This window comes from Loxodonta africana, chromosome 2 (assembly GCF_030014295.1).
Source record: "Loxodonta africana isolate mLoxAfr1 chromosome 2, mLoxAfr1.hap2, whole genome shotgun sequence".
NCBI lineage: Eukaryota > Metazoa > Chordata > Mammalia > Proboscidea > Elephantidae > Loxodonta > Loxodonta africana.
Window position 1 is genome coordinate 97,742,750 of NC_087343.1, and position 16,725 is coordinate 97,759,474.

Sequence of the window (16,725 nt, forward strand, 5' to 3'; positions counted from 1 at the left end):
GGGCATTACTTGGATTCCTGGATCCAGATGTCCTTAAGATAGTTCATCCACGGAATTATTAGCAAATAGTCTTTTACTTAGGCTAGTTCAAGTTTCTCTCTTTTAAAACGGAAATTCCTGATAAAAATACTGAGCTCAGCCATTCAATAAATTATAATTAATGACAAGGGAAATTTGAGTAGTTGAATTAAACAGAGCAAGATAACACCAAAAACCAAACCCATTGACTCTGGCTCATAGCAATCCCTTAGGACAGAGTAGAAATGCCCCATAGGGTTTCTAAGGCTGTAGTCCTTCTGGAAGCAGACTCCCCCATCTTTCTCTAGCACAGCTGCTGGTGGGTTCAAACCACCGACATTTCAGTTAGCAGCTGAGTGCTTTAGCCACTGCACCACCAGGGTTCTTTTCCAAGAGCACACACTATATATAGCCCTTAATGCAATCTAAGAGATAATGTACTGAACTTGGTCTAAAATTTTAATGACAACTTAGAAGCAGTATGTTGTTTTTACTTTGTTGTAATAGTTGATTTAAAGCATTGTTTCCTTACCTAAAAGCTGAATTTTAACCTCGTGCCTTCAGTGGTGAAAAGGATCTTAGAGAGCTAGATATCCACTTTGTAGATGAAGAAATCAACACTCACATATCTTGGTCAGGAGCACATCTAAAGTTGTAGAACCCAGAAGCTAGGTTTCCTCTTCTAGTCCTTTAATTCCTCTTTCTCCACACTTTTATTTCTTATTGTATTAAGAAGTTGAGTATATTGCTGACTTAGTTGAGTAAAAGAAAGTAACAATAAATAACGTCGATAACTTAGAGTAAGTAAAACAGTAATGATTAGTATTAAAAATTCGAAAGCTTCAGTAATTTTCTTTAGTAGAGTTCTAGAACTAACTCATATCCAGAATGGCTTAAAACAGACTGTAATTGTAGTGTATGCCTGTAGGATACATTCTAGTATGATCAACATTCAAATAAACCTCCAAACAATTTTACAAAAAAGAAAAAACAAAACACTTTATTTTCCACAAGGAAGAGCAATAGGAAAAATTAAATCACTTCCCACATATTGTTTTCTTAAAACAGAGCCTACAAGGACATATTCAGCACCAAATAAAAAAAGGGGGAAAAATTACAGAACAGCCATAGAATATAATCTATAAAGCAAACATTTAATATTGCACTTGGTTTTGCTAACATTTTGGATTTTCCTAAAGAAAAATCAGGAATCTATCTTCAATACTGGAATACAATTGTGAACCTCAACCTCTTATGTCAGAAATTGACCAATATTTAGGAAAAAGTAATGCCTCTAAATAAGACAGTAAAGAAATACTTTAAAGGAGAAAATAAAACTTTATTTGATAAAGTTTTATAAATTTAAATTTTTATCACATTTTATGTTGTGAGCCAATGCCAATTATTAGAATACTGGTCATCTTGTTTCTTGTGTTATTTTAAGTGTATATGGTGATAAGTATTCCAATGCTATGCGTTATCAACAATTGTTCCCTAGTCAGTTAGACGTAAGAAAAGGGATTTTCTGACAATCCCCGCCCCAAACAAAAATAAGACCACCAAATGCCCTTTATGCCAAATATTCCATTAGCTTCTTTTGAGGGGGACATTCACAAAATGATTAACAGTAATAAAAAAATATTTCACCCCCATTACCTTGTTATCTAGTATTAGTTTGCTTACGGGAGCCCAAACCCTTAAACTGAATCACTTAAAACGCGATTCATTTTTACACTGGGCTTTCTTCACCCTGTCAGCAGTTTTCAAACATGAATTGTCTTCCATGTTTTCTTAAAGGCCACTTATGGAAAAGCCTATTTGTTTTGAATGAAGCTTTAAGACAGTATTTAACCAGGTCAAGCACCAAGCCAGAGTTACTATTATTTTCAGCCACTTTACTAACTGTGGGGTTAAATGGCAGGATAGATGTGACACCCATTTCACACGTTTCAACATCAGAGATGCTGATTTTCATTAAAAACGTCAGAGCTGAATTCCTTCTAAAAAAAAAAAAAAAAATCAGTACGCTTGGTATGTTGGAAAATGCATTTTAAATGTCATTGTGATGTTGGTATATTTATGAGCCAACTGCTAATTCTCTTTAATATAAACTATAATTACTGATTGATCACTCTTCCTATCTTACCTATACATACCCAAGTGAATGATTTCTCACGTTTAGTAAAATAGTCTTTAGGAAATGGAAAACAATTCTCATTAGGAACTGAACACAAAAAACTAAAACAGTTATCCCAGCACACATTCTACTATATTTAATCTTGAAGTTATACATTTTTAGAAAAAACTTGGGTTCCTATGTTCTGTCAAGCCTGAGCAGGATAGCAAATGCATAAACTGAGCTCTCTAGTCAAAACATATTCCTGCTCATTAAAGTACTTTCCACCAGCAAAAACAATTTCCAACATATGTGTTTTGGAGGTAATTAAGTAACTCTGTATAGAAATAAATGCACTTTCCCCGTTGACTGGAAATCTTCCACAATTTTAAAATAACAATAAAAATAATAATTATTAAGAGCAATGGCCCTTAACTCTTTGCTGGTGCCTGCCATACTGCCTTTATTCTTAGCTCTGCTAATTTCTTCTCATGTGTATGATGATAAAACGGGAATGTGGGTGGGTTATCACTTTTGTGTATGTCCCTTTTCCAAATTTCTCTCTCTAAAAAGCCAACCAAACAACAACAAAAAATTAACAGTGCAACAAAACACAAATAGCATTCCAACAGTTTGGCAAGTGACGCGTTCACCTGAGATTAAGTGATTTTAGGCAGTCAGTAACAAAATGCTGCTTTGCTGTAATAGTAGAAAGGCAACAAATTCTTAAAAGAAACCAAGAAGGTATACAATCTTGACAAAGTCTCTTATTAGCTTCATCCTCTTATCTCTTTTCCCACATATCTGTTGCGTATCTACTACAGTAGGCTGCAAAACATACAGCAAGAAGGATTGGCTTGAAGGCATTTGATGTTTGTAAATAAATCCACAATAGGATCCAAGCTGAAGAGGTGATACATGGTCAGCCTAGTAGGACAATTCTGAGCATGTGCATACGCAGGTAAAGTCCAGGCTATATTAAATAAAAAAGGTCAGTGCGTTTTTTTTTTTTTTCATGTTAAAGTTTTTTCAAAGCTTTCTTTTGTTCCTTGTTGTGCTGACCACAAACAAGTTTTAAAAGAGTATCAAGAGTCTGGCATAAATGGAAAAAAAAAAAAAAAAGCTGTAGTGACATTGAACCGCACAATGTAAGCATTGAGCATGTGCAAATTTTCAAAAGAAGGAAATCATCCCTCTTTTACAACGTGGTGTCTTGACACGTATGACCCCATAGGCTAAGAAGACTGCTCTGAGTATGTGCCAGTTTTAAAGGAGAAAAGCTTAGATCTTCAAGCATGTTGGAGCAGTCCCAGAATGTTGCTGTAGGCTTCTAAAGCATGATCGCTGGTTGTTTCATGTATTTGCCATTTTTCTGGGCAAAAGCAATTCCACTTCCTCTGAAAACGTGTCTCCAGGATACTTCCTCTGTCCTCAGTTGGGAAGAGATATAGTTCAGAACCCACATCAACTTGATTTAAACAAGTATTCCTTCAACGAGAGGGGCATGATGGTCTATCTTCTGTTGACTGATCAGGATTTGGATCAACCTAGAAAGAATGAGAATGAAACTATAAAGTTATTTGATAAACTCTAGAAGAATGCAGCAAATAATTTTAAGTCTGAGTACTAGTTAAGAAAAAATAATCAGAAAGAGCACAAACAGCTTGGTAGCAAATTAAACCAAATTATTCCCTTTTCATATCTGATACGTTGGGTGGAGAAGAAAAGGTGCTGGTGTTTTCTATAAAGTGCCAATAAATTTTATAAAAATATGCCTAAATAGTCCTCTATTTTACAAAAGTCAATGGTAAAATTTTATCAGAGAATTGAGATTTTTTACCTAGCACTCAGGAACACTTAAGACTCAAACACACAATAGAAAATATCTTCATAGCGATGATCTTTTATAAAGTATCCCTTTCATCCCTGTACAAAGAAAGTTAACTCTTTTTCTAAGCTTTAGGAAGAATGCAGTTGTGCAAACTGCATTCTTCGTGTTTATGTGAGGTGGTAACTCATGGGTGTAAAGCCCAGAGGAGGTAGAGAACACAGTCTGTATATCAGGAGATAACAATGCTAAACCTGAAACGTTCTAGGGGATTCCATATCTCTGGTTCACGAACACTGAGGAAAGTCAATATATTTCAGTTGCTTCTCAGGTACAAAGAGAATGGATAGAAACGCAAATTGTTGGGTTTAACACTTTTACTGAAAGATCTTTTAGATAAGCTCCATCTAATTGCACATAAATGTGGGGTAATCCAAAGTCCTTCAGAGGCTTTAAGTAAAAGAAAGGAAAAAAGCCAAATCACCTGTCTTTTAATGAGCAACCTTGAAAAAAAAAAAAAGAAAATTTGAAATGGTTTTGGAGCCCTGATGGTACAGTACAATCTAGAACTCTGTACCTTCTATGTGGCTTGATGCTAACAATTTAAATCACAGACAACTTACTTCAGGTTTTTAAAACTTCGTAATTTGTAACAAATTGTCAAAAGTTAATGGAAGTTCCATTGCTATTTATTTCAAATGCCCCTTGGGTAGCCAGAAGCCTCAAATCAAGCAGAAATGACTGACTTGATAAGCAAGACAAAAATGTTGGAATAAAAATGATATACCACAATATTTAACAACTGGCAGAATGTTTTTAGTACCTAATGTAAAATTTTATGTATTGGAATGGGATAGGAAAAATGATGTCTGATCAAGAATTTAGAAGAACAAATTCTGAATATCCTACAATCAACAAAGTAGCTCTCATATTAACCACATCCAAAGGAAAATCAACTCTTCTAGTCATGGTGTTTTTTAAAAACAAAAACAAAAAACTGCTGAAAGAATAAAGCAATTCCTCTTATGGTCTACTTTGGAAGCAATATCTTATAGAATAGCTGTCTAAACTGCAGTAAACAAAAGAAAAAGCTGATTCTAATGATTTACAACATTATTTTGGTATTATTTTGTTACCAAGACCAACTTCAGAGCCCCTTAAAATGTATACTATGTATACATATTCATTCTGAAATTTCCTTAAACTGCTGGGTTCCCCTGTCCGACCTCCTTGCCTTTACACATGCTGCTCTTCTAGTCTGGACTGTTTGGCCCTTGGAGGACTATTCATTCTTCAAGATTCAGTTTAACAGTTACCTCCTCAGGGAAGCCCCTTCCCATTTCCAAGGCCCAGTCAATTGTTCCTCAAATGAACTGTGTATACCTACACCACACTGCTATGTAATAATTTGCTTCTAGGTTTGTTTTTCTCACTAGTCTGTAAGCTTTTCCCAAATAGGGGACACGTTTTATTCACATTAGTGCTTACTTGCCATTGATATAAAATGAATAAAAAAAAAATCTAACAGTACAGCAATGCTTTTAAGATGTTATTTTTCCCTATGATTGTTAAAATATGCAAGAATTGAAACAGGGGCATAAATAAGATAAATCCTATTCTATATCAATGCTTGCAAATACCAGTTAAAATTTCTACTGAAGCTTTAAAATAGGAACTCTTTCTTCAAAAAAAAAAAAAAAAATGTGAATTCACCATGAAGTTAGATCATTATCCTATTTTCCCAATAATGTAACTGAACAGTCCTGTTTGTGTTAAGCCTAGTAAATACTGACATCTCTAATCTTTAAAAGTTATTTTTTGTTTTTCTAAATTATTTGTTCTTCTATTATTGTCATCACAATAACCAAGATCTAAGTGTATTTTTTTAAATTGTGCAATGCTGTTCCCCAAGAGAACCGGACTATTTCACACTTGAGGGGTTGATGCTTACCTCTGAATAAAGAGGTGGAGGCAAGAATCGAAACTCTTGGATATAAGCAAACAGTGGTCCTTGAAGCGCTCTCTCAAAGTCATCACAAGCATTCACTGGTGCAAGATTGTTCCGCCTTTGTTCCTCTGTTACCACTTCTGCATAGCTTGGTGGTGCTAGAGGAAAAAGATTCACGCAATTCGAACAGCACGTTCTTATGCATGTCAAAATATACAGAATAATAGGTATTAAAAAGGAATGTCAAAGTAAAATAATAAGTATTCGGCGATCAAAACTAGGGAGACATAGATTTTAAATGTAACATTAGGGGCACATCTACTCTCTTTTTAGGGAAAAGACAAAAGTTCATCTAGGGTCACAAATATTAGAAGCAAAACTATGTTAAGCAAAACTATGCTCTTAAAAACACGGGATTGGTTTAGGTATGTATTATCAATTACCTTCAGGTCTTTCAGGTAGAGATAAACCAAGCCAGTTCATATTCATGCTACATTGACTGCTTACACTTGAGGTTCTGCTACCAAACGGATGTAGAGGAATGGTACCGATGACAAGTGGCAAATTAAGAAATAAATCCATAGCCCCAGGAATATCCACATACACCTATAGAGTGAAATGATATGGTAGGTTTAGAATACCAAGTATCATTTCCTTTTTAAAAACAAATAATGCAATTTTATCTGAGGCTATCATTTACTTCATTCTTTATTTAGGTACATACGACAGACAAGAAAATTTTTTCCATTATACATTAGTATACATAGTATATTTACATATAAAACAAAATTAGTAATTACTGTTTATACTATAGATTGTACAATCATTATACACAGAACATAAAAATCAAATTTTTGATTAAAAACAAAATGATATCATTGTAACTGTTAAGACTTCAAAATAACCCTTAAATTTATACACACCATTAGTGAATACTCCACACGAATTATGCTACAGTCAAGAATAGAGGGAGAAACTGGTGGAATTTTCAGCAATTTGCCATTCCACGTCTCTGTTTTTCCAGATGATAAAGATTCCCCACGTAAGTTAGCCACAAGCTGTTTTACTTCCTTCATTTTCCCTTTGGCATAGAAGGCCTGTGTTTGGTAAATGGCTGCCTTTGGCACCACCATTCGGGAAGAGCAGTTCTCAATCTCAGCAAATATCTGAATTGATTCACCTAGAGAATATTTAAAAAAAATAATAAGTAAAATACAGACATGTAGAAATTGCTGCATTGACAAATGCATTCTTGTGTATATTTTCACCACAATTAAAAAAAAATACAAATATAGATTCTCAGGCTAAAGTTAGAATGTTCAACAGACTACATGAATAACTACATGTCCTAGGAATGGTAGGCAACTAGAGCTATAAAAATGAACTACCTATTTGAAGAGATTATATTTCAATTTATAAACGTGAACTGGATAAGCACTATTTATATTACCAACTAACACTGTATTGTGTTTGTATTTAGTAGCAATATTGTAAATGTATACGTGAAAGCTAAGTGAAGAAAGATTGTCTTTTGTGGGAATCCACCTTAAACATACCTGGGGTATAGCCCTTCCTTTCAATTTTGGCACTTAAGGATATTGGGCCTGAGGTACAGAACCAGCAACAGAGAGTCTTTTCTTTTGTGCCTGCTTGGGGTGACTGCAAGAAATAAAGAGAAAAAGATCAATGCATAAATTGGAACATATTAGAGCATTTTAAAATACAACCCTAAATTCCTGAAGAATTTAAAATTAAAAACATTTTTTTGTTTGTTTTCTCCTGAATCCAAATGTATCTTCTTTACTATAAAACTAGTTCTGAATTAAGCCTTACTTTTGTCTTTATGAAAACCCTGGTGGCATAGTGGTTAACAACTATGGCTGCTAACCAAAAGGTTGGCAGTTCGAATCCACCAGGAGCTTCTTAGAAACTCTATGGGGCAGTTCTACTCTGTCCTATAGGGTTGCTATGTGTCAGAATTGCCTTGACGGCAATGGGTTTGGTTATTTTTCTTTATATAATATCCCATTTGATTAAAAAAAGAGGTGCAGGTCTTAATATCAATCCCATAAACATGGTTTTAGCTTGCACTGTTTATATATACAGTAACTCAAAACACATGAACCAACCCACTAACAAAAAAAAAAAAAACCCTTTCCACATTCCATTTAAAGTACCTTAAAAAAAAAAGGCAGCATAGAAACTTGGTTATAATCCCAAATGTTAACATCTTTCTTTGAGAATGTGAAAATCAGTTTTAAGAAAGGGAAAACTACTCATTTTTAAGATTAATTCTTATTTGCTTTAAAGATGTTATCATTTGTTTAAACCAAATAAACTTGGGGTCAAATTTGAATTAATCATGAAAAAATACAATAAAAAAAGGATTCCATTAAAGAAAAGGAATTAATTTTTTTTAATGAAAGTGATACATCTCCCCATCATTTGACAACTATCCCTATGTTGGAATAATACGATACAGTACAAATTTTAAATTTATTATCTTCAAGTTAAGTGATATTGTTTTACAATACGTATCACTGTTCCTCTTTCACCAAAATTAACCAGGGAACAGATTTATTTTTTGTGACTGCTGTTATCTTCTGAGTAAGAGACAATTCATATGATGTACTGGTCTTATGTTTTTAATTTACTTAAAGTTACTAAAATATAAAAAATTTGAGCATTCTTCATTAATTTGTATGCTCTTGAATTCATTAAAAAAATTAGCATTTATAAAATTTTAAAATAAAACCACTATCTAAAAACGATAGGGGCTGCATAGTTTTAAGTGATTATTCTTTTGTATTTATGTGCCAAAAACAAAGAATGAAGTACTCAGTCAATTCTTACCAGTAATGAAGGAGTGTTGATATCTATATGCTCAAAGACTGTAAATTCCTTCTTTAATTTTACTGGTAGAAGCCAAGGCCTGTGCAATTCGGCTTTCACCCAATAGCGCACACTGCCATGTCGGCCTTCGAATGAGGTAGCAAGTGGTCTGTGCAGAATATAAAGGTCAATATATTAATTTTATACCTCTTTCTAATATTTATACAGTAGGTCAGCAAAGAAACATTGACATTTTGTACTGTTTATGTACCAATGAGGTATCAAACATAATTTTTTAAATTTCCAAAGGGATAAGTCACTGGGGAAAAAAATTGTTTCCAACGATACATAATAGTTAATTATTATAGAAATTTTGCTTAAAAGAGCCAGAAAAACATTATTCCTTTAAGAAGAGGATACTTTTAATGCTAGTGGCAAAATTATGAAAGTTTCGAAATGAACAAGCCTTGAAAAGGTCAAGAAAATAAAGTTAAGAATGGTTCAGCTATTTCTACCCAGAAATTCTATACGCTGGTTAAACATTCAGACCAAATTCTCTGTAGTGTTCCACTCTTCATTAGTTAGGAACTATTACCTCTTTTTATAGAAACTAATTAAAAGGTCTAGAAAAGGCCTAGAATAGTCGTTACAGTTTCAAATATTTTACATCTCATAACTCTGAAAAACTGCCTTTACATTTCCCAGTTTACCAGTTTTTTTTTTTTCCCTGACCATGTTTTATAACTTTACTCTGTAGGCTTAAAAAAAAAAAAGAATTTTACCGATTTGTATTAAGGGAATCAGTTTTCAATTCTCTCATACATTATTACTTGTGGAGGGTCTTATTGAAAGGGTTTTTTTTTCCCATAACTTTATTAGAAAAACACCCCACGTTGAGTTATTTAAAAGACAGAGTGTTAGCTTGGACTGGTATGAGAAATGTAGTAGCATTTTTACAATTTTTTTGTGTGTTTTAGGCTCCCTCATGTTAACTTGTATGGCACAGACAAATAAAATGTAGTACTCTAAATCTTAAAACTGTAAGCTACTCTTCGAAAGTTTATTTTAAGCAATTTGGTTTAGATATCACTTAAAAAAAAAAAAAAAACCTAAATTATCTTCATCCTTAGAAAACAATCAGGCCAATGTTAACCTTATTCTACCCACAGACTTAGGATTTTTCTCAGAAAGCAGATTAGGGCATTCTATTCAAAATGAGGTTCTCTCAAGTAATACTGTAAACAGAATACTATGTAAAATACCATTTATGAACTCTTTACACATAACTGGAAACCCTGGTGGCGTAGTGGTTAAGTGATACGGCTGCTAACCAAGAGGTTGGCAGTTCAAATCCTCCAGGCGCTCCTTGGAAACTCTATGGGGTAGTTCTACTCTGTCCTATAGGCTTGCTATGAGTCAGAATCGACTTGATGGCTGTGGGTTTTTTTTTTTTGTTTTGTTTTACACATAACTACTCAAGTACTAGAATTAACAAATACAGAATTATGTACATATTGGCACTTGATAAAGTCTTAGGCAAATCTCAGTTTATCCTCCAAAATAATCAGTACAAGCGCCACCTCGAAGGTTTTTAAATCCGTTAAAGGCATTATTGAATAGAATTTGAATAACCTAACAATGCGTTATTATACTAAGAACGTATCATTTTCGTTTCATACTAGATTCCAAGCCTCAAAGCATCTCTGATGGGTGTTTCCTTTTAAGGCCAGGTCATAGTATCTCTTATGGCACCTCCCCAATAGATTTTTGCACAGAAGCTACTGAATTCATATTAAAAGAAGATCATTTCTAAATTTAGGATAGTTCTAATTATTTTTACTTTCTAAACTTACTATTACTGGTTCGTATCACCAGTAAAGGTAGAACACTGAATTTGTATAAACTGAAACTACTGAAGGAGACTTGATGTGCTCCATCTTCCTTTTCTCACAATGCCAAGTGATAATAAACTAAGTGTTAACTTAGAAAATGTTTACCATTTGACTGGCATCCTCATTCACTCATGTTAAATGAAACACTATTCATGTTTTAAAACTCTCATAAACCTTGGGACAGAGTACTAAGAATCGATCTTTGCTTTCTATAATTTTGCCACGCTAGATAAAAAAAAAAAAAGCTTATCTTTAATATTGTTTTTCTCTAGCAAGTTCCGGTAATGAAAGGGTTTTTTTTTTTTTAATCAAAGTATTTACTTTTAGAAAATTTAAGAGTGCTTTTGATCATGGGTATTTATGAAACATGCCTATTACTGTAATACTTACGTCTGTGGAAGCTCAAAGCTGAATGCATATTCATGCCTTCCTGAATGAATAGTGTTGAAGCCTTCTTCGGAATTATCATCATCTAAAACAAGCAAAGAAAGAAAACAAAAGGCATGTTATGAAACCTTTACACAGTCCTCATGGTCGCCAAGCTCTACATATGCTCATATAATGATTGAAACTACAAGCTTCGGAGTCTCAGTGATCTGAGTTCTGATCCCAACTTCATCATTTTGAGTTCTCAGCCGCCATTTGTAAAACGGGGATAATTAATACTTATATCCCACAAGCTTTTCTTGAAAATGGAAAATAACCCAAACTGTAAAGCACCTGTATCTAATATTAGCATATATGCAACAAAAAGCTCAAGTGTTTCAAATCCTATTAAGATAATGTTATCTTTGTCTCCACCTGTTCACTTAAATGTATCGTATTACAGCCGTAAGGTATACAATAAATACTGTTCATGTCAACTTTAAATGTCAGTTTGGGGAAAATGATACCAAAGATGTGAATATAACACGTTATAATTCCTAAACCATTAGAGAACTTTTATCAAATAGACGTTGGAGTTAAAAAAAGAGAACAGTGATTTTAACGTCAGTTTCATAACTAAAAATAAAAATTCTTTATTGCACATTCTTTATTTACGCTTTTCCTTTATGAATTCCCTAGCAACATCTTAAAGCTTGCATTTATACAAAATACACCCATAGCCAATTACAAAGGGTAGGATTTAAAGGGTGGCCATTTACCGGGAAATATTGTCCCACATTCTTGGAAAAAACCAGTCTAACAAGGTTATTTTCAATCGCTAGAAAAAAGGGATGACCTTCCATTTTATAACCGATTTCTTTTGGCCAAATGCATTATTTTTTTTTGGTTGTCACAAACGTAGAAATGTTATCGAACATGTGGGAGGCGTTCTGCATTAGATAATATACTCGTCTTATTCATGTAGTTTTCTTGATATAGAAACCTTCCTAATTAACCAAAAAAGGAAGAAAAGCTGGTAGTACCGTTTAACTTTTCCTCAGCGAACTTGAATTTACTACACAAAAAACGTGAGCCAGCTTTTCTTACATCCAACAAAAGGCAAAAAAAAAAAAAAACCCTACATGTCGGCTTTTATTTAAAGAAAAAAAAAGTGATCCGTTTACATCTAAGTACTATTTTTGTCGTCCCCTGCGCAAATCCTCTCAAATGATTTCTGCACCAAACACTGGCTAGTGAGTTCAGGTCTTTTAATTTCTCTCCCCTCGAAGGCGCCCAAAGTTTGCCTTCCCTTTCTCTCCTACTCGCTCCCTTTTTGTGCCAGCTCAGCAGTCTCATTGAGGCGAGCCGCGGCGGCCGCGCCGTGGTAAACAAGTGCCGAGCTGTCAATCAAGAACTAGACCGGAGCAGGAGAGGACCGGCCTAAACCGGCGCTAGCAGATCCCAGCCGGTCCGCCCGCGCGCCGCCGCCGCCCGCGCGCTATACATACGGCATATGTCGCGCGGCGCTCGCACCCGCGCGCAGCCTAGCTTGCTCAACGGGGGCGGAGTGAGCGCGCGGCGGCGCTTCCGCTTTACACGCCCCAGCCGGTGACCGGTTAGATCTGGCTCGGGCCACCCCGACACCTTTACAGTGAACAGTGGGGAAACTGGAGCGGTTGGGAGGTGGGTGGGGGTTAGTAGGCACCAATAAACAATAAGGGAGGGGAGAAAGAATACTTGCCAAGGTCCCCCTCCCACCCAGATTTCGGTATTAGAAACGGTTCTGCTCTTGGCCACCCTTTGCCATCCCCTCAGGTCAAATCAAGGTAGCTGGTCTGGTGACTAGAGTATGTCGGGAAATACTTTGCTTCAGCTTAGAGGAAAACACTTTTGGCACAAGCCACCTGAGCCCTTCACTCGGAAAACAGGAAAATGGTGTCCTGCTACCCGACCGACCCCACCTCTGAATAGGATTTCCAGCTAAAGTTGCGTTCAGGGCCATTCGGCACCTTAAAGGTCAGCAGAAGCTTCTCCCCTCTTAGTCTGAGGAAGCCTGAATTCATTTTTTTTGGTGCCCCAAGCAAATCGGGGTGATAACATGACGTAACACGGGCCCGAGGCGCCTCGAAAAGCCCCGGGAGGGACTCGAGCAGGGGAGGAGACGGCCGCCCTGGAGGGACCTTTACCGGCGCACGCCGGTTCCAAGCCTCGCCCCAGAGCCCACTCTCCCCACCCGCCCGCGACCAATCCAATCAGCGCCTAGCATCGCCTTAGCAACAGGCTAACAAACCCGGCTCTGCCTATCGCGGGCCGCCCGAGGCGGGGTCTCAGTTACCAGGCTAGTTTGAGAGGTCCCAGTTTTTAAGTCATTGAAACTATTCCAGGCTAAGCGCTCGTCCACGCTTTGCAGGGGTTAGGGGCATCTCATGGGTTGCGGGACAGTTTCTTTACCATGAAATCACAGAGCAACTAATGAAACTGTATTTGTCCCCACACTCATTGTTCTACTTTCCCCTATTCCAAGTCTCAACTCCTTAAAGAAAAACCTTTGTTTCTTCCCATCCATTTTATGAAAGGCTGCAATCTCCTGAAAGGTTCACACACACGAACTCCTGTGTCTGCTTTTCAGCAAATACCAGAACTGTCATTAGACATTTGCATTTTGTATCAGAATTAATACTTGGAGAGATTAATCAGCAATTATTTCAGGATGCAAGTTGCCTGTGTACAATAATGAAAACCCTATTAAAAGGACTTCATAATATTTTCTAAATAATATATTAATACGGTAACTCAAATCCTTCATTTCTATACTTGCCTTAGTTCAATTAGCACTTCGCCAGGGATGTATATTTTTTAAATAAAAAAGGCAAAACTGTACTTCTATTTCTAAAAAAATCGTCATTTGAACTAAATGCTGCATTAAAAAGGAGAAGCACAAAATTACATAACCAGTTTTAACATTATATTCTTCTTGGGCTAGGAATTAAGTCATCGCCACCACCTGACGCGTGTAACCAATCTGCTGAGAGCAGAACAAGCGCCCCTCCTCACCACCCCCCAGAACTGGTCCCAAACAGGATTGAACCGCTTCTAACAAAGGGTGGAAACTTAGAAAAACAAGCTTAGAGTCTCTTATATTTTCACAATGTAACCATTTAAACAATAGATTGGAAATCTCAGGACCCCTTTTCCCTTTGAGAACCCTTTATCTCCCTTTTCAAACCAAAAATCAAATGCGATGTGCCGAATACTTTTCAATTCCATTTGACTGGCATGGGTTTCATTGAATGCATGTTCCAAAGTTACACATGATGCTCGGAAAAGAAAATTACTGACCCCAAATGGCTTCTAAAACTGACTTGAAGCCTATCATAATGATAGATATTGTACTTTAAAATAAAGCGTGCTTGATGTAAATGTCTAAAAGAACTGGAAAAATAGGGGAAAAACACATGGGGGTGTTAATACCATATGTCAAAATAAGCCATGGGAAACCCTTTATCAAAGAACAATGATCAATCCTTAAAGTCTTCTGCGTGTCACTATTAAAAATGAAATACACTTATTACCCATTTAAAAATATTCTATTTCTTCACTGAAACTCAGTTTTAGAGCTAAGGCTGTAAAGTTAAAAAAAAAAAAACTAATATTGGGCTGTAGCTTTTAGCAATTCATTTGAAAACATATTAGTAAAATTACTGAATCGGATTTAAGCAGAATTTATAAGTAAGGTGCAAATGGATTCCAAGTGCGTACTAGAGGTAGCTGAATAAGTGCAGTTTGCAGTACTTTGCAGATGCCTGCATGCATTACGGCTAATACACGATGAATGTCAAGGAGAATCCAAATACTCCAACTTTGCTAGCCTTTATCAAACTATGTGTTACGCTAGAAATAGACATATTAATTCAGAAAAAAAATACCTTCCCAAAGAAAACAGGTCTAAAAACTACTGAAAAATATAAAAACTTACCTCTTTCGTGTCCAATTAAGATGTCTTTATGGTTGAAATATTCTACTTCTTCAGTGTAATTCTGTGTATAGGCAGTATTGGAGCCGGCGTTTCTAGATTCAGTCCAGCGTACTTTCGCATGTCCTCTTGCATGAATTTTAAGAGATTTTACTCTGATTTCCCCAGTAACTTCTAAATTCACCCTTCCTGAGACTGTATCCCCACTAGAATACACAGGGACATTGCTGTCATTAAGACAGTCAAAGCTTATTGTCAAACTCTTAACCTTTCCCAGCACCATGTTTATAACAAAATCTATAAAAATATAATGTAAGAAAAAAAAAGTCAAGAGCGCATATAAAATGCGATCTTCACTGAACACTGATCGATGTCTTTGCCATGCAAAAAGCTTGCAGGCAGGATCAGCGATTCTTTACAAATAGTTCATTGAGATTTCTTAAAAAGCAGGGCAGCAGGGAGGCTGCCGCTCCGCACTCCTGCTCGTCTCAGCGGTCTTGGTACAAAGACGGGCGGCTGAAGCCTGCTAGCTCACTTTAAGAGCAGCTTTGTGGAAAAACAACCCCAGTGCGCATGCGCACGCCGCGGCTGCTGTCCGCCCTCCTTGCACGTCCCCTCCCGCTCCGGGCTCGCTCCCTCGTTCGCTGGCTCGCTTGTGGGTACAGTAGGTGTCGAGCTAGGGGACGGAGATACTGGGGCTGCCGAGAGGCTGAACCTGACTTCTCTTCATTGAGGGCTCCTATTGGTAGGCAGGCTACCGTAAACTCTCGACGTGGTATCTCTATCTCCTTACCGAGCACACGCTGATAGAAAGATAATGGCAAGAGGGGGCGGTTAGGGAACGAGGACTGGGTGGGTTGCTGTTTGCAAAGCTATGTGGATAAACTGCTGAGTGACCAGCCCAAAGCGTGGGTTACTGGCACTGCAGGGTTTTGCCAGCTGCCTGGATGGGAGGAGGAAAAAGTGATGTGTGAAGGGAGGTGGAGGAAGGGGTGAAACCGGTTGGGCAAACGGGTGGTTACCGAGCATAATCTAACGAATTTCAAAAGAAAACGTAATAAAAACAGACAAGAATTATTGTTCACAGACAAGAGCATTATTGGCTTGGAGGTTTTTTTCTTTTTTTAACCGGTACTTTGTAGGTAGGGTGGAAATGAACTCAGTCGAGGCCAAAAGGAATCTTAAAAGACAATAACTCCTAAGGATCAAGGAAGAGAAGGAAATATAATTTAGTCAATAGTCTGCTTTCTCCTCTGTCTCCTAATTAGATAAAAAAAAAAAAAAAAAATAGCAACGAAAAATAACCAAGTTGTTTCCAGGATGACACCAGGGAGGGAAAGGCTTGACCACTTCCTTGAAGGAAAAAAAGTCTTTTTTTAAGACACCACCTACGACTACATTTGCAGGGTAGGACATGATTGCTACTCCCGTGTCCAGAGGAGTAATAATAGAATTTGGCCTAAAACAGGCCTAAAAAGGCAGCATGACATAGTGGTTTAGCTGACATATTGTTTACAGCAGGATAGAATAATCTTAGTTAGAAATTAGGGTAGCACATAAGATGACTGTTCTGAAAGCATGATTTAGTATTTAAATGGGGCTTAATTCTGTAAAGCTTTCATCTTAATTTTCAACTGATAGCCTTGGACCGTTCAACATAGTAATTTTTGTATCTTAAATCTAGGTAAATTTTCCCCTTTTTATTGTGAATTTCTTGGTACAAAAATAACAGTACTTTCATAAAATCACACT

The 16,725-nt window shown here is 36.5% G+C and overlaps 1 protein-coding gene across 3 annotated transcripts; it reads right to left on the minus strand.

Moving 5' to 3' along the window:
• Positions 1–3,112: 3,112 nt before the first annotated feature.
• On the minus strand, positions 3,113–15,459 carry ARRDC3 (arrestin domain containing 3). Of its 3 annotated transcripts, XM_003404982.4 has the most exons (8): positions 14,977–15,458; positions 11,025–11,106; positions 8,764–8,911; positions 7,467–7,569; positions 6,834–7,090; positions 6,354–6,516; positions 5,914–6,068; positions 3,113–3,681 (listed from the first exon to the last, which is right to left on the minus strand). In XM_003404982.4, exons 1-8 carry the CDS (start codon positions 15,254–15,256, stop codon positions 3,625–3,627), a joined length of 1,245 nt encoding a protein of 414 aa, XP_003405030.1. In that variant the 5' UTR covers positions 15,257–15,458; the 3' UTR covers positions 3,113–3,624. The 3 variants fall into 3 exon arrangements, with proteins under 3 accessions (XP_003405030.1, XP_023403417.1, XP_064130084.1); XM_023547649.2 differs by lacking the exon at positions 8,764–8,911 and having other exon boundaries at positions 14,977–15,009; XM_064274014.1 differs by lacking the exon at positions 3,113–3,681 and having other exon boundaries at positions 5,949–6,106; positions 14,977–15,459.
• Between the last annotated feature and the right edge of the window lie 1,266 nt (positions 15,460–16,725).